The 22,997-nt window shown below is 42.6% G+C and overlaps 1 protein-coding gene across 2 annotated transcripts in view; it reads right to left on the bottom strand.

Moving 5' to 3' along the window:
- Positions 1–22,997, bottom strand: part of ube2o (ubiquitin-conjugating enzyme E2O) — a 36,949-nt gene that overhangs the window by 3,411 nt on the left and 10,541 nt on the right. For both annotated transcript variants that reach the window (XR_006824885.1, XM_046048021.1), the window contains exons 2-22: positions 17,115–17,174; positions 16,639–16,749; positions 16,216–16,313; positions 16,007–16,070; positions 14,785–14,928; positions 13,838–13,947; positions 13,426–13,576; positions 13,084–13,141; positions 11,925–12,096; positions 10,956–11,111; positions 9,692–9,846; positions 9,185–9,297; positions 8,840–8,968; positions 8,123–8,212; positions 7,710–8,028; positions 6,048–6,412; positions 3,667–3,847; positions 3,045–3,181; positions 2,279–2,482; positions 1,606–1,663; positions 254–1,040 (exon numbers count right to left, since the gene is read on the bottom strand). Coding sequence is in view for 1 of the 2 variants with exons in the window: in XM_046048021.1 (XP_045903977.1) it covers positions 254–1,040; positions 1,606–1,663; positions 2,279–2,482; positions 3,045–3,181; positions 3,667–3,847; positions 6,048–6,412; positions 7,710–8,028; positions 8,123–8,212; positions 8,840–8,968; positions 9,185–9,297; positions 9,692–9,846; positions 10,956–11,111; positions 11,925–12,096; positions 13,084–13,141; positions 13,426–13,576; positions 13,838–13,947; positions 14,785–14,928; positions 16,007–16,070; positions 16,216–16,313; positions 16,639–16,749; positions 17,115–17,174 (3,662 nt within the window). In the remaining variant the exon portion in view is untranslated. The remainder of the gene's footprint in view (positions 1–253; positions 1,041–1,605; positions 1,664–2,278; positions 2,483–3,044; positions 3,182–3,666; positions 3,848–6,047; positions 6,413–7,709; positions 8,029–8,122; positions 8,213–8,839; positions 8,969–9,184; positions 9,298–9,691; positions 9,847–10,955; positions 11,112–11,924; positions 12,097–13,083; positions 13,142–13,425; positions 13,577–13,837; positions 13,948–14,784; positions 14,929–16,006; positions 16,071–16,215; positions 16,314–16,638; positions 16,750–17,114; positions 17,175–22,997) is intronic.

Raw genomic sequence — 22,997 nt, forward strand, 5'->3', positions numbered from 1 at the left:
GGGGGGGGGGGGGGGGGGGGGGGGGGGGGGCAGAACAATGTGGGGTTTGGGGCAGCAGGAGCAGTACATACTAAGAAATGTGGGCAGTGCTGGGGGCACAGCTCTGGACACAAGATTGGAAATTGTTGCTCCCAACAGACAACAGGTAATGGATCCTCCTCTACAGCTTGATCGGGCAGATGAAAAGGTAGAAGAGAAGGAGTAGAGGAGCAGGGAACAGAGGTGTGTTGGGGAACGGTGAGGAGGCACTTACTTGTCCTCTGAGTGCTCAGTGATGCCAGCGGCGGCCAGCGCAGCTCGGTACTGCAGCAGTACACCTCGGACGCTCTTCACAAACCCCTTAGAGAGCGGGAAGAGGGGAAAGCCGATGTCCGGGTAGCCGCTGCCCTCTGGGAGGAAACTCCGGTAGCTCTTTCTCCGTTTCTTTGGTCGCACCACCTGCTGGCTAACCGTGACTGAACCTGATTCTGACGTCCCGCCGCGGACCACAGAGCCAGGGAGTGTAGAGCCACCCCTGTTGTCACCGCCACCCAGAGAGGCGTTTCCCTGGGTGCTGTCGCAGTCTGCATTCTGGCTCAGCTCCTGCTGAGTGTCCACTGTAGTGGAGGGACTCAGCCCTGAATCCTCCAGCTCCTCTTCCATAATACTGGTAACTCCTGCTCCAGTGACCCCCTCCTCCCCAGGCTTACTGGGGCTGCCAGAGCCCAGGGGCAGCTGCTCGTCCAGAGGCTCCACAGATGAAGCCTTCAAGTGCTGAGCCCTGGAGGACATGTGCGCTGCCTGACCCCGCTCAGCAGCATCGTTCAGCTCGAGCCACACATCCAGGCGGTGGACGAGCCGCCAGCCGTTAGAGACAAAGTGCTCCTGGATCTCCTGTCTGAAGACCTCCACGGGATTCTGGAGGAGCTGCGTCATAGACTGGACCATCTTGATCAGGGCCATCTCATTATAGCAGCGGCTGTTCTCGTATCCTTCCTGTAGGCCTCGATCGCTGTCGAAGCCAGCCTCGTTATAGTAAGGCTCATTGACGAGGATAAGGCCTGCGGAAAAATTTATGCACACGTATGTTGGTCATTATAAAAGGCAGGCTAGTAAATGTTCAAAGTTTCAAAGCAGAGGTCCTGAGAAAACGCAATCAAAATACAAAGACAAAAGTCAAGATATCAATTGTGAAAACAGTTTGTCTGTCAGTAATTTAACTTTTACATTTTAACCAAAATCTGGCAAGAAATATGCACCTCAGTGACTACTGCATTGTACAGTTTTACAAGCATCAACTCTGAGTCTGACACTAATTTGGACCAATAAAATAAAGCGAACTAAAACCGGGACCAGGCCGTATTGCAGAAATGTTTTATGGAAGTGGTATAATGTCTATGTGTGAGGCAGACTGGTCAAAGCTGAATGACACTGAACCCATCTGAGTAAATGCGCATTAATAAAACATTTTTGCGCTGCAGAGAAGAGGTAGGGGGGTGGGTGTGTGTGTGTGTGTGTGTGTGTGTGTGTGTGTGTGTGTGTGTGTGTGTGTGTGTGTGTGTGTGTGTGTGTGTGTGTGCGCGTGCGTGCGTGCGTGCGTGCGTGCGTGCGTGCGTGCGTACGTACCTTGTATGGAGATGAGGACTTGCAGCAGACTGGACTTGCTGGTCCATCTCTCAGTACCCTGTGAATCATATCAGCACAAAAGAAAACAAATCGGTTCTACTTCTTGAGAAAATCAGAGAAACCAGAGTTCTCTAACTTGACAATCGATACACACCATCTGTTTGCTCTGTCCTGTGGATGCTGTAGTCGTGTTTGCCACACAACAGCCTTTAAAAGTTGCACTACTTTACAGAAGCTTGATTATTTTACCGCCAAAGTACACAGAGAATCAGTGTTTTATGTTAATGAATTGAACATGTGTGAGGCTTCCCAGAAGCAGTAAAACACACTCAAGTGGTATGCTGCAAACATAACTGTCCTGCAACTAATGATTATTTTCATGGAATAATATTCCTTTTTAAATTAATTGATTATCAAGTCTTAAAATGTCTTTTTGTTTGAGCAACAGTCTAAAACCCAAAGATATTCAGTTTACAAGCAGCAAATTCACCCGGATTCATTAATTGTTTGTCAACTGGCCAATTGATTAGTTGACCAACTGTTTTTCAGGCTACATTCAGGTAGCATAATTGTAATGTTTACACAAAGTTGTCAGAATCAAGGAGTTGTCTCTGAAAGTAAGCTAAAAAGACGTTGTTGCCGTGCATACGTAAACCTGTAAAATGGCACTCACCTTGCCAATCCAGGTGCCCAGCAGACTGACGCACACCTTGCCGTTGTCGTACAGGTTGGGGTTGAGGCGGCCGCTGCACTGCGACAGGTAGCGGAACAGAGGCGGCACAGCTGGATAGATGTTGGGCAGCTGGATGTCAAACAGGAACAGGCCGTCCTCGTACGGCGTACGAGTCGGCCCTTTGATCAGAGCTGAGAACAGGTCCTGTGTCGCAGAACGTAAAAGAACTTTAGGACACATGCTCTGATAGATGCAGTCAGTGTAATGTAAAAGAGACTGCTGGACGTGAAGCGCTGAGGTTACTGTCGGAGAAGATGATCAGGTAATTGAATAAAGCAGCTCATCATAGCTCAAATAAAATAATGAGATGAGGACTGGCAGCTTCTATTTTCAGCCTCTATCTTAAGCTAGTTACTAATGGGCTTTTAAATATTAACACTCTGTTTCCCATAAACCCCTGCTGCTTCGTTAAACATAGAGGATTCTACTGCTTCTCTTTGGTCCTTTCTCTCTGGTGCTGTTGTTGTTCTGAAGACCAAGAAATAGACTCACACTTGATAACATATGTGCTTAGAAAAAGGTCAATACAATTTAGAGCTTGTAAAATTACATTTAGAAATAATTTCTGTGGTTCTGGTCTGTGGCTGTATATCTTCAATTTCTGTGAAAAACTCTGCATGAGAAATTCAAGTTTGTGAAAAGAGATGGAGAGAGGCTGCCAATATAGCCAGTGTCTGAGTTTTTTAACAGCTAACAGCAAACCCACCATGCGGTCTTCAAAGGTTTTCACCATGATGCCGTCCGGCAGTGATGTCGCTAGCAGAGCCATTTCCTTCCTCACTGTGCTGAAGAACTTCTTTGCCTCCGCTGGCTGAAACTCCATTTTCTTGAATGAGTGTGTGTCTTAAAAAAAAAAAAAAGAAAGCGATGAGACGGACAGATGGTAACACAGAAATAAATAAAAATGTACAAACACAACTTGAGAGAATGGAAATGGGAAGCAGCTACTGTCACTCATAGTAATGAAGAACTGTTTTGTTTTTTGTCCGACTTCTTCAAAATAAGACATGCTGATAGACATGCTAATGCCACAAAGTATCAGTTTAAAAGCAGACAGGTTGACTTTAACTCCTTGTTTCATCTCAGGTCGTACAACAATGTACAGATCATCTGGTTTCTTGAGAGGAGCTGGACGTCTGTACAGTATAAATTTTTAGTACTGTATAACTAATCTTGTTTGGTCATTGTGTTTTCATTCATCCAATTAAAGTAAACAGAGCCTTTCAGGAGGTTGAAAATGAAACCAAATGGAAGAGAGAGGGGGAAATAAAGGAAGGAGGAAGAGAATGAAAGAAGAAAGTCTCAGATTATGCATCCTAGTTTCTCACCTGGTGCCCATTCCAGCACAGAGAACACTTCTCCTTTGGCACTGGTGAAGGTGACGCCAGGTTTGCCTCCACTCTGTTGGCACAGCACTGGTGTGTCGCTGAGAAACTCACTGGGCCATTCTTGTCCACCCACCGGTGTCTGTGGCTCCTGCTGAGGCTTTTCCTCTCCAGCTCTCTCTGCCTGAACAGCAACATATCAGCAGGTATGTCAAAACGTGGCACCTGCTTACGCGTTTATTTATAGATCACCAGTGTTGGGCACTGTAATAATATTACTTTTCCCAGTAACTAAGTAGTGTAACTAATTACTTTCTAAAACGGTAATATTATTACTAGTTACTAAGGCAAGTAACGCTGCGTTACTCGTTACTGAACGCACCATCCTTGACGTAAATCCACGACTGTGCGACGGCTCAGCGGGACCGGACTTTGTTGTTCATGTCCACTGAGAGCCAAACACTAAATAAAGAAAGGAGAACGAGGGAGAGAGGCGCTCTTTCCACAGCTGTAAGTAGCTGCTGCCATTATTGTGTCACAGTCTAAGATGCAAAGAACAGTGTCATCTATAAACTCTGGGCGACCAGCAAAAAGCTTTCAACCGCGAACAATTCTGCATTTGAAGCATCTGCTGAAGCAGCCTGCTTGTGATACTACAATACTTAGTTCATAGAAATATTGTTTTGCATAATTTTGGTGAATTTTAATAGACAATAAAATTCAATAACTTCACTGTTATGAGCTGTAGTGTCTCCAAAATCACCTCACACATCAATGATATCCTGCTTATGATACTACAACACTTAGTTTGTAGAAATATAGTTTTGCTTAATTTTGGGGAATTTTAATATTCAATAAAATTCAATAACTTCACTATTAGAGGCTGTAGTACCGTCAAATCAAAGTTCAACCACTAGGGGTCACCTTTTGTTTTATACCACAACACTTATTGAGAGAAAAAAAGCTTCTGCATAGTTTGGGGAAATTTTTTCCTCAATAAAATTCAATAACTTTACTGTTAGAAGCTCTAGTGTCTCCATAATCACCTCACACATCACTGATATCCTGCTTGTGATACTACAATATTTAGTTCATAGAAATATAGTTTTGCATAATTTTGGGGAATTTTAATATTCTATAATTTTGGGGAATTTGACGGTACTACAGCCTCTAATAGTGAAGTTATTGAATTTGATTCAATATTAAAATTTGCCAAAAATATGCCAACCAATATTTCTATGAACTAAGTATTGTAGTATCACCAGCAGGATATCAGTGATGTGTGAGCTCATAACAGCTCATAACAGTGTAGTCATTGAATATTAAAAATAGGCCTACCTAATATTAGGTATGCAAAAGTATTTTTTCCCCAAACTAAGCGTTGTAGTATAACCAGTAGTATATCATGAATGTGTAAGGTGATTTTAGGGGCACTACATTTTATAAGTGTGAAGTTATTGAATATTTCTGCGGTATGTGTTTTCGGCGTTGTAATTTGTAGACGGTCCCTGCGCACTCGTCTCACAGCCGGCTGTACGTAGAGACCAATGTTATTTGTGCCGCTCGTTGGACGACTCATTTAGGTGAAAATGTACTTGTAGCTTGTTGTCTACTTAACTACGATAGTAAAGAGGCGTTGTTTGTGTTTTAAACACGTTTTGCTTACGAGTTATTGATCCCGGAAGTTCGAATCTGTGAATATATTTCTAACTTTACCGAACTGGGAGAGTGTGGCGTTAACGTAACGTTAATAGGCCACATGTGCTGTAAAACCGCTGTTTAAAAGTCGGGATTTACTTGCTTTATTTTTTTTATTTCAGTCAGTGGCGTTAAGAAACGTTAGGCCTAGGCTATATGCTTTGTAAAAACCACACTCCTCGCTGCTGTTATGAATATGATGTTAGTTAAAAAGTTGGGGGAGACTGCTTTGTTTGGGGGTGGTAGGGAAAGCAGTGTTTCCCATAATTAGCCTATAATTTGGATAATTATCAACGCGGACCGCCACATACTGATTTTCCAAATTTGTTCTAGGCATATTTAAAATCTTTTTTTTTTCTAAAGAGCTGTATTGAGTAGCATATATTCGTGCAGCACCTCCTGGCTCGCTCCCTCTTTCTCTCTCTCTCGTGAACACCGCTGCACAAACCTGTTCAACCTTAGAATAACCCCCCCCACCCCTGTCATTCTGTGGGAAACACTGGAAAGTAATATAGTAACGTAACTACTTACTTTTATCACCAAGTAATAACTAAAGTAAGTAATAATATTACTTTTTTAAGGAGTAATAAGTAACTAGTAATATATTATATAGATTATAGATTGCACAGGCAAGTTTGTGCACACAATAAATCAACTGCCATGTTGTAGGTTGATTTAACACCTACCTCTGTCCCAGCTCCTGCACCTCCCCCTGCCTCCACCACAGCCTCCATCTTCTCCTCCTCCACGATGGCCACATTGTCCAACGTCTTCCTCAGGTTCTCCTGCAGCTTCTTGATGTCGTCCAGGAAGCGTTTCTCCTTGGTGGGTTTCTCGGGGGCCGTGGGCGTCACCGAAGCCGCTACGTGAGTCGTGGAAGCTGGTTCGGCAGAGGTCGGGGAGGTTGGAGAATAGCCAGTCCACAGCTGCTCCACAGTCATGTTCTTCAGACTCTCCAGGATCTTCAAGGCCTCTTTCAACTCCCTGAAGCCTCGAGGGGCACCGTCTTTACTGGGCTTCTCCGCTCCGTTGACTGCTCCTGGAGTGGTTCCTAAGCAGGCAGAGTTGTGTCAAAGAATGATTTATGTATAACAAATTACCACATTAGTATAATTAGATATATGTCTGGATGCAGCTAGTATGTTTTTATGATGTGAAGGCATGAACTGATGTTTGAATCCACATTGAGTGACTGTTTTATCAAGTCAAGCTAGGTGGCTATATTTCTGTTACTGTCAGCAAATCGTTAGTTCATCTCCCAGTATTCCTGTTTAAGCAGAAAGGGTAAAAACTCTTTGTTCTCTCCGGGTGCTCCGGCTTCCTCCCACTATCCAAAGACATGCAAGCTAGGTTAATTGGTGTCTCCAAAATTGTCCTTAGGTGTGAGCGTGAGTGGGGCCACACATAGACAAATGTGTGGCCCTGCGATGGACTGGCGACCTGTCCAGGGTGTACCCCGCCTTTCGCCCGATGTCAGCAACCCTGTATGCAGGATAAGCGGTTGACGATGGATGGATGGGTAAAAACTGGTCAGAAATATTTACTTAAATTAAAGGTTAATTTCCTGAAACAGCTGGTCTCCGTAGTTTAGGAAACATTCCTCCCAAAGTAAAAAATATTGCATTTGTTATTTTCAGCTGCAGACTGACACACATATATGGTGCTCCAGTGAGTATGTACAGCAGCAGGATGGTTTATGTGGGACTGACTCAAAATAAAATCACCTATTGAGGGGACATGTCACCCATTGCAACGATGTGGCTCATTAATGTGTTTCTAATTGTTTTTGGACAACAACAAAGTTCCTTGGCACTGAGGAAGAGTTTATAAATCGGGCTTTGGATACATCGGCAAAGCTCGTAAATATGATCATTAGTTGACAAAAAATAAAATAAATAAAGAGAATTTCACTTATCCTTCAACACATCAAACAAGTGTAATATTATGTATTAGAGCAAATAAAGGCGAACAATCGGAAGGCTCCAGCTCTTTCAAAACGCAGCAGCAAGAGTCCTCATGAGTGCCCGCGTAGCCGGACACTTAAATCACTTCATTGTGTGCAGTTTCTCAGGTGTATGATTAGTTACTCTGTGTATGTGTGTGTGTGGGGGGGGGGAGGGGGGGGGAGGTTCTTCAGTGTGTTTAGGTGGGGTTTTTTCCCCCTCATGCTTTATTAACACTCTAAAAGTCTAAGTAGGACAAAAAAGCTCTCATGATTTTGTCCTTTACAGAATAAATGATCACGAGCGGTGACAAAAGAATCAGGGAGAAGGATTTATGTTTTGTGAAGTTGACACAATTTCCTCGAAAGTAAAAATTATATTGATGTTACAAAATAAGCTCCCCACCTCCTCCAGGACTGGCCGCAGCTACGGACGCCTCTCCCTCCTCTCCAGGGACCGCTTTAGTGGGGCTGGTGACCCCAACTTTGCTACCCTCTTGAGGGGGGATGATGAACGTCGTGGAGCCGGTGGGGGTGGGGGTCGGCGTCGCTGTGTCGGTGGCATCTGCATTGTTGATGTGGCTGTCATCCTCAGTGGTGAGGCCGTTATCCGTCTCCCAGCTGTCGCTCTCGTCCTCCCACTCCTCAGTGGACAGGACGCTGCTCGTCTCCTCCACCGAGTCGTAGTCGGTCTCCTCGATCTCAGACTCCACGTTGTACAGGTGCTGTGTGTGTGTGATTATTAGGAAACCGTCAGCAACAGGCGTCTCACTTCTAACGTCAAAAATGAGGATAAACTCGTCAAGGATAAACACTCACCTGTGGCAGGACGATGGTCATGGAGTTATCTGCCCATACCACCTCCACTTTGCTGCTCACATCCACCCTGGACACCTGGCCGACCGACGTCTGAGGGAAGGAGGATGTAGAGATATATACAACAGTCAACACCTTACACAATATGAAAACAAGACTCAAAGAATCTAAACAAAACCAACATGGCTTTAATAAAAGAACAAAGCCTCACTAGCACTAAACACCACAGAGGGCAGTGTTTATTACTTCATAATATGACACTATTGGATAAAGAGAACAATATACTCATGAATTTGATTTTCATTTGGTTGCTCTAAAAGGTTATGACGTCATTAAAATGAGCACAGCTTCTCCTAATAGCACAAATGTGCTATTGTGCTATTAGGGAATAGCTAATAAGGGCTTTATCAGTTGGATTATGACAGAGTTTCAAGCAAAGTGGATATCTTCCCCTGAGGGTGGTGCGGGAGAAAAGTTCAATAAGCTGCAACGAATGCTCCCGTCATGAAGGTCATAATGTTCCGTTTGTTGAAACTGTTTTAGAGAGGTGTTGATTCAACTGTATTGTCATTTTGGAGGCTGCAGTTTGTGGTGCTGTTGAATCGTAGTGCATCATACTGAGGGGTGTTGGTCATTTTGTCCACTCCATCTGCGTCAGTGAGGGTGGACCGTGCGATGCATGGGAAAGGACAGAGGTTTTTTGTTTTTTATTGTTCTCACCTCATTTTCGCAATCGTTCTGTCCGTTCTCTGAGTTCCATATTCTGATGACAATGTCGGTGGTGCGGAAGTGGAAATCTGGGTGATCTGCGATGTCGTACACGCTGACATCCTCCTCAATGCCGATAACCTGGAGTAGAGCAAAAAAGAAAACCAGCCACATTTCATTTCTACTTTAAAGTTGAAGAGCCGAGTACAGCATCCCGGCATCACAACATAAGACCTGCTGTGGTTGCCGCCTACAGCTTTCCCTACCTGCATTAAAGCCCCCCCTCTCCTCCCTCTATAGTACTGCACTAATATAAAATTTTCACATGATTTTCACTTTCTTAAAGTCCTGACTGACCTCCACATCCTCACTGGAGGAGTTGAGTTTGATCCACTTAACGACACATGTTCTGCCCTTGTGATCACCAGACTGGATCACACCATATACTCCCGGGTCCTGCAGGGCTTGGGCTGAGAGAGCACACACACAAACACAGAAAGTACAGAGTTTAGAGAGCAAGTATACAAAATACAAACACCCGAAAACTCTAACTGCAAAGATTTATAAAAAAAAATTTATTTTTCTGGAGGAAAACGGAACCTTGAGTTTGCTGTAAGGTTGGAGCTTTAGAGTACATCCCTGTATTTTCAGTGCATTTTACACAAGACACACAAATGTGGCATAGTTTCAGTGAATGTCCTAGATACTGTAGGTACTAGGTGACAAGTGGCCTATATATAAAAAAATATCTCATGGCAGTTCACAGTGACAGAGGACATTTCAAAAGGGAAATAACACTCAATGAAATAAAACAACAAAAATCATCATATAAAAAGAAGATATAATTCAATAAATTTTCCTTACGTCGTTTGTCCACTACGAAGTCCCCAGGACAAAACTCATGGCTGTCGAGGTGCTGGATGGGGATGAGGTCATTTGATCGGATCCCCTTCTCCACCCGCCCGTCCTTCCACATCACATCAGCCGTGGTCTTTGTGGATACAACTTCCACTGCAACCCTGTACAAACACACACACAAATCACCTTGCCTTTTATTATGTAGAGGAGCATTTCTCTCTTGTGGTTACCTACTTTTCACTCAACACAAAAGAAAAGCTGCTGTATAACAAAATTAAGCCTATGTTGATTTGAATTAGAGTATAACTGACATTATGCCAGTATCCGCTGTCTGACAATAACAACATCATCATCATCATCATCATCAGGAGCAGCACTGATTTGTAAAATGTAACTCAAACATCTTACAGCTAAACACAAAACACAGTCATAATAACTAAACTCTCGCTGTTATGTCAGACTAGAGGTTGTCAAACTGAAAGCCTCACGTGTAAAAAGGTTTCATTTTTGGAAACGTGAATTTAATTGGCAACTAAAAGAAGAACAGAAAATTTGCACTGTTGTTGTGCTGTTGTGTAAAGTAAAAAAACAGCGAGCAAGAGAGAGTGAGTGTGAAATCTGAGTGTGGGGTTGAGGAAATGACACCATCAGTAGTCTGCACTGAAAGACTGTCTGTGTGTGGCTGCAGTCAAGCTCCAGTGTCGCTGTCAGACAGATCGAGACATGAGCCCTTTGACAAACAACAGAGAGGATGGAGGGACACACAAACACAGTGTTGTCAGTTCTTCCAGGGTAAACAGCTGTTGGTTGCTTTAGCGGTCGGCAACAGATGATGTCATTGGTCTAATTTTTACATCAAGTTCCCAATTCAGCTGCAAGGTGGGGTCTAAATGTGCAGGAAGCACAGTCACCAGAACCAGCAGCCTTATACTGTAGATCTGCAAAATGTCAAAATAGTTGGTCGCCACACTTAAAAAAAGAAAGAAAAAGGAACTGGATCAATCACCGGTCACTTTTGAGAAAGCCCACAGCGGCCTGGTGAGGCACCAAATCTACAGAAAAGCTGCCCAGCAGTGTGACAGACGTACTAGTTGTAAGAAATGACGAGGATATGAATGGAAGGAGTGATGAATACATGACACAAATAAAGTGCAAAGCAGTGCAAGCAACAAAGATGACTAAATGTGAGTGGTAAACAGAGCAGAGAAGGAAAAATACTGGAGGTTTATGTGCTGGTGTGTCCCCCCCCCCCCGCCTGCTGTCAACCCACCGGTCTCCAGGCTTGAACTCGCGGGAAAACTTGGTCCTCTTCTTCTTATGCTTCCTCTTCAGGTTGCGGATGGAGAGCGGGATGCTCTTCTTCCGGTTGGCTCCCAGACCGCCGCTCTGAGAAGAGGCTGTGGAGCTGGCCGATGACGTCAGAGAGCTGCCAACCAGGGTTACAGCCACAGGTCAGTAATATTCACTATCACTAACTGTAGATACATACGTACACAGGACAGTTTTCCACCCACACCTTTGAGAATTATGGGCAGTTTTGATGAAAAATTACTTCACTAATTAGTTTTCTGCTAATCAACTTATCAATTAATCAATGAATTGACTTAATTGTGAAAGCTCTGATTTACAGTACGGTAAAAAATTTGGGTTTAACATAGAAGTATCTGAAGTTTATGCAGACATATTTTAGGACAGAAGTCTGGATAAAGATCTAGAGGAGCAGACACAATGGACACAATAATGTGATCACAATAAAATGTAATGAAATTCAGTGCAACAGCCCTACTACTATAAGACTACATTTCTAGAGGTTTTAAGGTTAATCATTTTGTTGAGGCCGTGTTTGAGAGATGATGATGATGATGATTCAGCTTTGTGGTCACAACTGTAACGTTTAGAAAAGGAAGGCTCTCAGCCAAGCATCAGACTTCAGTTGCCAAAGTGAAAAGGCTTATTTCTGTCACTTATGGAAATAATCACTTACTTACTCACATTTGAGGGGTTAATTGTCCTGTTAGGTATACCTCATATTTGAATAATAATTAAAAAAAAAAAATTTAATTAAACATGAACCTAATTAAAGTGTGTGTGTTGCCGTCTGTCTCAAGATCCATTTCATGAGTGTGTTGAGACTCTCAACACACTCATGAAATGGATTTCGCTGAGAACAAGTGGCTCAGCTTCATTAATAATGAAAAACAAGCTTAACAAACAAAATCAAATAACTATGTTAACAGACCTGGTGTCGTCAGTGTCTTCGGCAGCCTCGTCGTCGGCGTCCTGCTCCCCGTGTTCAGCTGAGGTGTCGTTGGTGTTGTGCGCGTCCGGAGGGTTCTGGATGGGAACCACAGGTCCGTTGTTGTTGTTGTTGCTGGGATGAGACGAGTCCGTCTGCTCTGATTTGTGCTCGCCTGGTGACAGATAAAACAGAAGAGTTTACGGTATGGATCATCATTAGTTGGTTTTTACTTAAAAATACAAAATCATTCAGAAGGGAAAAATACATTATATATAGTTCTTTATCATTCCCTGAGGTGAATCAATTTGAATTGGTGAAAAAAATAAGGTCAGTCTGAGTACTTCAGGTTTTTATTTAGCTAGGGCTTTACAGAGAGAGACAAAGAAATCCTCTGTTTTCCTGGATCATGCAGACAGCTCAGCTAAAGTTTGCTTCACTTAAGCACAATTTTCAATTAGCCTGTTTCCTCTGTTCTTGTGAAAAGGACTCACAGGGACTTTAAAATCATTCTGACGCTTAGTGTGATGACCATTCATAGAGACTAGAGAGATTTACAAATTCAAACCTTTTTAAAAACAAACTTAAACTACCCAACTGATACTTGACTTTTAAAGGCAGACCCATTAAAATAATCTGATAAAAAAATACTGGCCAATATCTTGTTCAGTAAGAAGTTGCGACCAAGATATGTACAAAGTAGGACATTTTACAGTTCAAACTTGTCAAAACGTAACACTAATGGCAAATATATAAAAGAAATAAATGAAGTAGTGTATGGCGTGGGCCTGTATAATGATTAACTTGATTGTAATAGTTAAAATATCCTGTTACCAATGATGAATTAATCTATGTATCATTTTATGATTCATTAACCGGCAAAAAAACTATATGAAAGTTTTTTCCAAACATTATTTTTGTCAACACACTGTACTCCAATCAAAACATATCTGCATTTTTGATGTGAAGGGCAGAAGATGTTGCTCCGCACTGGAAAACATTGAATTTGATCAGTAGTCAGAAACAAGTGCAAAACAAGGTGTTATAAATGAATTTTTGCCTGCCTGCCTGCGTGCGTGCGTGCGTGCGTGCGTGCGTGCGTGCGTGCGTGCGCGCTGCATTTTCCTCTGTAAACTGTTTTCTGCTTAGTGTTGTTTGGCACCTTGTGCATCAGCATTCTCCATCTTCTTCCCCGAATCCTTCTTGAACATCCTTTTCAACTGACACACACAGACACACACATACAGAGGGAGAAGATGATCAAAAAATACCTTGCAGTTAAGAATCACTGACAGTCTCTGTAATACCAAACTTTCAAATAATACACCCGTCACTAATCACCTCCTCTTCATTAACTTCTTGGGTAAAACATGTGATTTAAGGTTTTAATATGCTCCTGAGGGCATAACCGGCTACATCAGCCAGGTAACAAGTTCTTCATATACCATAAAAGAGCACAATTAAATCCATACTCAGAGATATACAAATCGCTTTTTAACCTCACCTTTCTGGCTACGGGGTCTTCGGGCAGGACAGGGGCACCCTCGGGTCCTTCACAGGTGATGCGTGTGGCATCCCCCTTAGCAGGGAAAACATATAGGGCCCTCTCTCCTAGCTGCCTCTGGGTGTGGTCGTAGTATCCCAGACGCCTCACCCTAAACCCAAGCAGCACAGTAACATTACCCCGCGGGCAAGCTCTGAGCAGAGACCTAAGATGTCCCTAAACATGTTACCAATGAATGCGTTGTGGAATACCACAAGCACGAGCACAATATAGCAATTTACTAATTTATGTAAATTCTTAAAGCTGTCAGAAAATAACAATTAAACAGACTTCCAGCTATGGCAACCAAAAGATCACCACAACAGCATAAATAAATCTGTGTGAGGACATATAGAGGAATGTTTCCACTGACCTGCAGAGATTTTCCTGTGTGATGGTGGAAGAAGGAGGATAGACGCTGTCCGAACCTTTGGGAGAGTAGCTCTTGGTGATCCACGTCACCTTCAGCTCTACCACTTTTACCTGAGGAGAGCACAATGACACCACAGACACCTTTTAGACAATTTAAGATCCACAATTACATGTAAAGCCCCAATTTATTCAAGTATATGACTCCAAAACAGTAAAACAAAACAAAAAAAGACTTGTGCACAGTGTTAACTGGAGGTTCTGATATTTGTGATTATACTATCATCGTGAACACTTACATCCTCCCGAGCCCTGCAGGGACATATCACCTGCGCTCACAGGATCTGTTTTTATTGACGGTCCCTAAAGCCCGCACTGACTTTGGCAAAAAGGCTTTTAATTTTGCAGCACCATCTGCATGGAATCTGCTTCAGTATGAACTACAGTTGAAGGAGTTGGTCTCACGTTATTCTTTTAAAGGCTTTTTAAAGGACCTTGCAGAAAGGCTGTCTGTCTGTCATTGTTTTTAAATTGATTCAGGACCCAGGTGTTTTTATGATGACATTGTTGTTTGAATATGATGAGTGAAATTGTGTCTATGTATTTTACCTGTAAGTGTCTCTGTATCTATTTCTAACCGCGCTGCTGCCACTTGCCAGGGCACTCTTGTAAAAGAGATTTTTAATCTCAAGGAGTTTTTTATCCTGGTTAAATAAAGGTTTGAATGAATGAATGAAAATCATAGTGATATAATTCTTCTCTTTCTGCTAGTAAACCTAAAAAGCATTTTCTTTGTATTATGCAGAAGGGAGTGAATAAATTGTGTGACCAGGGGCTGCAGATACAAACACAGAATGTCCCTAAATGGGTTATTTCCTCTCAGTCAAATAAAGGATGCTGCAGTGAAAAGAAGACGCGCATTAAAAGAGAGGGCCATCACCATCGTCTCACCTCTTCTACCACAACCCTGAACTTGCACTTCCGGCTGAGGACGGGTTTGACCCCTGACAGCCACTGAACATTAGAGAAGACTTTTGCCGGACCAATCAGGACCTGGCCTGGGTAGAAACCGTACGCCTCGTCAAAGAACAACCCCTGAAGAGTAAACAGAGTAAACAAAGAAACAATATGACTAAAGAAGGAAGAACATTATGCTGATGTTTATCAGATGCTTGAGGCAACACAACAACACATTATATTAATATTCAGTATTATTTTATAACATGTACAGCTAAAAAAATGCCAATGTCTATTGCAATGCAGCATATCACATTTTAATTTTGCAATAAATGGACATTTTCTGGACATTAATGTCGCTCTGTGGGGAAAACGCTGTAAAAAATTAATACAGCACAATATCACTGATCTGTAGGTCTTTAGCAGCACAGTCTTTTGTTACTAAGCTATTTCTAATAGATATTCAGAATTCAAGATGAGAACATTGTTAACGTTATTTTTAAGAAACATGAAATGCTGAAATATAGGAGCAGGGGTTCTTGGGGTCCTCCCCCAGAACATTGGAGCATTAAACACTTAATTTCCTGCATTCTGGAGACATTTTCTGCTCTAATTTACAGTGGATGGAGATATATATATATATATATAAAAATTCAGCTGGCAGGTGACAAATCATAAATATAAAAATATAACAGAATATAATACTGGACAGTGCACATTTGTTTCTGCTATATTTAAATTGCATAGCTTGTTTTCTTATAATGCAAATTAACTTTTCATTTATTATTATTTAACATTTCTTGGTGCAAGCTTTTTTAGAACATTTTTAACAAATGCTTTCAATAAGTGATGGGGACAAAATCAGCCATTTCAAAATGTGGTCCCAGCTTCCCCAGTGTAAATGACACCCATGTCTTAGACCCACACATGTGTAAATGTTCTATTACATGACTCAAAAGCAGAGGACAGATATTAGACATTCAGCGTATAATCAAATTAGAGAACCACAATAAATAAAATGCAAACAAAAATCAAGTCTATTTTTAGAACATTAATTTAAGTGTCAGTGGATCAAGACAACAACAAGTAAATGTAACTAATCTCTGGTTACAGACCACGACAAATGAGAACTATTAACAGTTGTTTCGGTCATTTTTTAAAGGGATCTGACCCCTGACTAACAGCTCTAGACAGAGAAGAGCTTGTGGCTACATACCGAATCACTGACATGTGGACAGACGTCGTAAAGCTTGGCACCGTCCTCCACACTCATGGAGCACCTGGAGGGAGACAAGAGAGAGATGACCAGTTGACATTCACTGGATCTGGCAAAGGTGAATGCATGCAGCATGCAAACACTCCGACATGGTCACAGTATACGCTGTATAATCACACACACGCATACACACGCATACACACACCTACCTGGCTCCATTGGAGAGCTTGAGGATTATGTGATTGGTCAGGTCGTACACTTTCCCCAGCCAGAAGTCATAGGCAATGTAATCACCGTACATAAACGACTGGAAAGAAGACAATGACGACAGGAAACCTATAAATTTTACACTGAAAGTTGCAGAGGTTTACCACTGCCACTACTATTTCTCTAACCCAACCCTATCAGCAACAATGACAGAGATCTGGTTATCTGATACTGCTAAATCAGTTTCTGAAAGCATTAAGCAATATACCATGAGACTGATCATTTTGTATTCATCTCTCAACAAAGGAAAATATATTTTTGAAGACAAGACGATAGTTGCATAAACATCATCCAATTTTTTTTTTTTATAATTGAAAGACTACTGAAAAGTTGTGACCCATCCCTATTCAGTAAAATTCTCTTACCCAGATGTGCTGCAGGTCTTTGCTGTTAACTGGATACAGAACACAGTTCGTTCCCACCAGTTTCACGGCACACTCGATGTCAATGTTGGTCACAATACCACACTGGTTGTCCTGTAATGCAACAAGTTCAGCATATCTTCATATTAACGACCTGCTACACTATCCTTTTCATCAAGTTTAATGAATTTCAACCAAAAGAAAATCTAATCAAAAGTTTAATGTTGTATTTATATTCAGATTGGGAGTTGTTGCACTGCTTTAACACAAAGTTTCCTTTTAGTCCTCTGTGCGTGTTTGACCTGCAGTAATATTCCAGTCATGTCTGAAGCAGCAAATGGAACAGAGCGGTGAGCAGTGACATGACTAACAATAAGAGACTTGATTGAAAAAAAAAGAAGCAGTTAGAAATAAAAAGACAGAATGAGAGGGCTGAAGTGAAAAGGAGTTACCAGATGCATACTGAGGACGCCACTTACATTACAATTGTTTCGTCGCACGATGTCTCTAATGACAATAGATCGATCTTCAAGTTTCAGCTGAAAAAGAAAGAAGAAACAAGTTTAGAAAATGGTGGACGACCTGCATGACCTCATCTAACAGAAATCTCACACTAACAGAAGCTGCCACCTGGGATCATCATTTTCATATGCTAGCACTCACTGCAGAAAACTCGCATCGCATCAATGACCTTGTGATGAACCCTGGAGAAGAACTTCAAAATGAACCGACTGCACGTCTATCACATTCAAACTTACACCACCATGACAAACATTACTAATAACGATTTGTCACACCCCTGTCGTGTCCCTGCCCGCAGCCATGAAGACCGCAACATGCACAGTCAGCAGAGCTGTAACGCCCCCTGAGAGCAGCTACCATCCAGACAGAGAGACTCTCTGCTGTGAGACTCCAGCAGTGTCACGAGCACTGAAGGAGTCAGCAAAACATGATTAATAATTGATAATGAAAACAACACACACTGAAATAAAAACAGGAATCTGTGAAACGATATGGTTTACAACCTACAGAAGCGACAGTTTGATGGACGGACGAAGTCAAAACAGCATTGATCAAGAACTATAAGCCCGGGGACACAGAGGGTGGAAAACAGGATCCGCTGGGATAAACTTCCCAGACGTCCCAGAGGGATACAGTGTTCCTCTGAGCAAAATTCTGTTGTGTCACTATACCTGTTAACAGACATTCAGGCTGAAAACAGCCCTGCACTCAAAAAATGTTTGTTGCCAGTTTGAGAAATAAATCCCTCGGTTAGGAGGCTTATAAGACCGGAAAACACAGACAGGATTTTACAACCCAAAATTCTGAAATTCTTAAATGAAATGAATGTTGGCACTTGCCCTTATTAACCTTTTGACAGTGTGTTGTTCATTTCTAGTTTTTACTTTTGTGGCTTAGAATTACACTGAAAATGTGCAACTATAATACATAATTTTGAGAAATAATCAGTTTACCATGTACTGTATACAGATTCTACGTTTTTTTATACTTAATTGGCAACCTGTAAAACATAAGTTACTGTTTTCCAACCTCGTGCCTCATAAAGAGAGATGCGTTTAATGCCATTGGTTTGTGAGACGGAAAAAAACCCCTCACATAAGCAACAGTACCCTCCACAGCTGGACAGACAAAACACCACCTGCAGCAACTGAAACTTCCTCTATAGAAACTGATAAAATTGTGGACTTTAAGTGACTGACTGTGCCACTACAGTTAAAGTGTCTCCATTAGATTTGCTGATCTGTGTGGCAGAAAGTGAACAATAGTTAAAAACATGCTTATAAAAAGATACCTGCGGGAGGCCTGGCTTCTCCTCTACAAGCTACAGCAAAAGCTGCTCTGCTGGCAGTAAGTACACAGCAAAGTGGCAGTGAACCGTCATTCAGAGCCTCTGAGTTTGAGGCAGAGACAGATGGAAGCAGAGGAGGAGAATGTAATCAGGAGTAAAGAGGGTGAAGAAATTAAAAACACAGACCTGCTGCATGTTAAGAGGGGTTGTTAGAATAAATTATAACTGCGCTGTCACATCTATGTATCTATACTTGTGAGGACAATCAATTCAATTCAAATTAACTTTATTGACATGAATGTGTAACAACAATATTGCCAAAGCATCATACAAACTACAGAAGAACAATCAACCCCATACATTTCATTAAACAAGTAACCACTATTTGGTTTTCAAATATCAACTCCTGACTTAAGGAAGATTCCTGTACACATCCATCCATCCACCTATATACCCTCCTGAGGACCGAAGTGGAAGCACCTGAGTGCATATACACGCTGACACACTTCTGGGTCCTTGGCAGTGCTTCTGATTTGTCTCGCTGTAACCATACACCACTGAGTTCTGGGAGAGGGTGCGTGTTGAGGGGATGCGATCGATGGGGTCGCCATGTTCCCTTGTAATCTATTAAACAGCAGTCTGTCTGCAGCTCATGTCTCTGCTGCTGGGGAGTACACCACACACACACACTCCTGTCTCCCTCCTCATCTAAACCTTTTAGCTGAGAGAAGCTCAGAAGTACAAAACATTGTTGTTTTTTTCTTTGGACAGATGCACATACACAGCTCTTCTTCATTAATATTCTTTCAGTGCATCATGCTGCAGTGCGCTACTGTAGTAACTGATTTCCTCACTAGCTCAAAAACACAGTGTTTAAATAAATACCATTCACCCCTCTGTAAGAGAGAGCAGATACAGGACAACAGGACACCTCAGGTCACATCTGCTCCAGACTAATGAAAACCACAACAGGACCGTTGCTCCTATTATAAATCATGACCAGTATGTTACTTTGCTGGTCAACCAGCAGGTATGAAATGGCTGGCTGGCAGTAAGTGTACTTTAAATTCTAATTTTAACGTTTGATACCTTGCAGCCGTATCACGCCCTGTTCCTGAATTCTGCCACAGAGCAGCATTTCCCTGCAGTGATTACTCTCCAGGAAGAGACAAGAGAGAGAGAGAGGACGGAGTGTAGCGCTATATCACTGATCATGGTGATATGAAGCTGGGGGGTGGGGGGGAAATCAATATTTGTACCTTCTATCACAATTTGTTTCATTATAGGAGGGTGTTTCCCTGACATGACAACATTAAATACATATTGAAAAAATGATCAGGAAACTAGAACGGCTACAACAAAGCAGCTGACTGTTGCTATGGCTCATGTAGTGATGATGAGAAGAGAGGCGGGAAGGTGGTCGTGGTCACAGCATAGTCAGACAACAAAAGAAAAAGACATGTTCATATGCACGAATGGATGTGTGCGTGTAAGCCTAGAAGACAACCATGGCTGTCTCTCCAACCAGGCTGATAAGGTAGAAGGGGCCAGATTGATTACAGGAATCGATGGACAGTATTTGCTTTGACTTCCTGGCCTAATTAACACAAGTCACTACTGAGGTGCTGTACAAGGAGGAGGAAGAGGGGGAGACACTGCAGAGGACTGCAGCTCAGGGCCACGCCTGTTCTCCACTCAGACAGTTTTCTATACCAGGCTTTCTCGTCTTACTAACAAGCCATCTGATCCACAGAACGCAAGAGGAAGTCAGATAGTAACAGTTGCACAGACTGCATTTCTCTCCACACACACAAGCCTACCTGAACTCTACCCATATCTTATACGTGAAACCCCACCCACAGATACTGGTAAATATCGATCTGTGATAATGAAGGTGCAGCCATCATACAGCGCTACATCCTGCACCTCAGCCTTCAGCCTCAGGCAAATCATGGTTCTGCTACATCATTAGGGTTTTGGGGAACTGAAGAGAGGCTCCCTTAACTCTGCTGAGCCTCTGTGCTGCTTAAAGAAATATTTTGGGAAATACGCTTAATTCGCTTTCTTGCTGAGAGTTACATGAGATGATTATTATTTGAAAGGTACTGTAAATATGTAACTAAAGCCGGCAGCCGGTTAGCTTAGCTTAGCATAAAGACTAGAAACTGAGGGAAACAGGTAGCATGGTTCAGCACTTCTAAACCTCACTAATTTTCACATTGGAAAACTAATTTCATGGTATTCGTCGTTTTATTCGTGATTCAGGGTTATGTGTGTAACCATTTCTTGGCCGGGACCAGCTGGTAGGAAACCAGTGGATCTGTTTTTTTGAAGGCAACCCCTACTAGCTACCAATTAGAAATTAAATAACATTGTATATTGTTTTTGGTGGTTTTGTGTTGTTTTGTAATAAGATGATAAACCCCAGGTGCTGGTTTTATTTGTAATATTAATGGATTTGTAGTTTTACAGTCCTATGAAGAGTACTATAAAGCACAGGGGTATGTCTTCCCCTTGTTCTGGTTGGTTAGACCTCTACTCAGGTTGAAGTTGTCCAGAGCTATGCTGAGAGGTACATGAGGTAACCACTTCATGAACTAATGGGAGTGATAAAGGTTCGGTGACATCAGCCTTCTGTTCAACAAAACCGCCCCACATTCAGCCCTGGAAAAAGGACATGATGTCACATTTTGACTGAGAGAGTGATGCGCCAGCACAGTGTAATGTTGGGCTAAACATGGTGATTAAAAACTCTAAACTAATAACTTCTTAATGTCCAAACATCAGTTTGCAACCAAACTATCAGGACCATGCACGGCCTACAGAGTCTGGGGAAGAGGTAAATTCAGACAAAATCTGTGGAAACACCTGTGTGGGTGTACTATGAATGTGTATGGCTTTAAAGGTGCTGGATTTGGCATCCCATTCATTTTCATGAGCAGCAGAGTGACATGTATTTGCTTCTGGCTGACTGACCCACCCATTTTGTTTTGCACAGAGTTCAATTTGACTGAACATAAACACAGAAAACTGTGGAAATACTGATTGTTTATATCCTTTTATAACTACATGGTGAAATAATATAAGCAATAATATAAGATTTTCACTGGCCGATCGGGCTAGTTCAACAGTCATGATGTTACTTTTTACTGGCCCCAGGCCATTGAGCCACCGTTATTGTCGAGCCCTGAAATGAATCCCACCAAGGGGGTAAAGAAAAGCACTGGTGTGAAAACCTCCTCAAAAATAATCCATCCTGGATAGTACTGAGCACTTATGTTCTGCAGACTTCAAAGGACGCTTAAAACTAAGGAAATATCAATAGAAATTTGTGCTGCAGAAATGCTGCAGAGGTATCTACTTCTCTGCTGCTCACTATGCTCCACACTTTCAAAACAACATGTCTGTATACCGTGCTGCCGCTTCATTGCTCATTCACTAACCTCTCAAGCTAGTGTGCATTGATTTGATCATGTTAGAGCTCCCAACTGCTGCGCTACAATCGCATATGAATTTTACCCAATAGAGATGGACTGTTGGTGCGTTGCATCCCTTAAATGGCGATAAACAACTGAATCGTCAATCCATCTCCTCGCTGCTGCAGGACAGTGATGTCTGACTGAAGGCTATTGATTGGGACACACAGGAAGGGTGCACATCTCTATTAAAAAGAAAGCAGGTATAGGGCCTCTTACCCACAGAGACCGCAAGGAAATGACAAGTGGACTAGTGGCACACAGTATCTATTACAGAGCATTCTCCTAGTTTCAGAGATGAACCGAGAAAAAATAACAAAAAATAAGAAAGATAGAAAGGAACTAAGCGTAAACAAACAGAATATGAAATGACAAGAGGAAAGGGGCGATAAAGAATATAAGATGAAGACAGGGAGTAGGAGATGAAGGATGGGATGAAGAATATTCGAGAGTCAATCACAGAGATGAAGAAACAGACGCAAAAAGTCGCATGGAGAAGACGGCGAAGGGGAGGAGGGTGCGAGGTGGGGTAGACGGGGTGTGACGGGGAATAAAATGAAGACGAGCAGCGAACGAGGCACAGAGGAGAAAGCAGTGAGCCCAACAAGTGGGAGATCGAGACGGATCCCAGGAGAGAGACAGACAAAGAGTGAGGAACCAAGAAAAGCAAGAGCCAGAAATAGACGAGAGCACAGAAAACACAGCGGATAGCAAAAGAGAAGACTGTCTCCCCACCGGGCAGGGCCAATACTGCGGAGGAAAAAGGAGGATGAGAAGATGGGCGGGGAGGGAGTGTGTGTGTGTGTGTGTGTGTGTTGGGGGAGGGGGGGATCAAATGAGATCCATTATCTCATGGCAGGAGCTGGACGACCATCCAGTCAGCACCACATTACGTCAACATTCTCCAACACATGGATCTGCTGGGACACTTGAGGGAGGAGAGGAAGGAGGTGAACATGGGGAGAGGGGGGAGGAGGCGGCGGTTAACAGGATGGGTTGAGAAATGATGGGGAAGATGGGATGGAGGAACAGGTGGAGTTGTCATGGGGGGGGGGGGGGGGGGGGGGGGGGGGGGG

This window comes from Micropterus dolomieu, linkage group LG04 (genome assembly GCF_021292245.1).
Source record: "Micropterus dolomieu isolate WLL.071019.BEF.003 ecotype Adirondacks linkage group LG04, ASM2129224v1, whole genome shotgun sequence".
Taxonomy (NCBI): Eukaryota; Metazoa; Chordata; class Actinopteri; order Centrarchiformes; family Centrarchidae; genus Micropterus; species Micropterus dolomieu.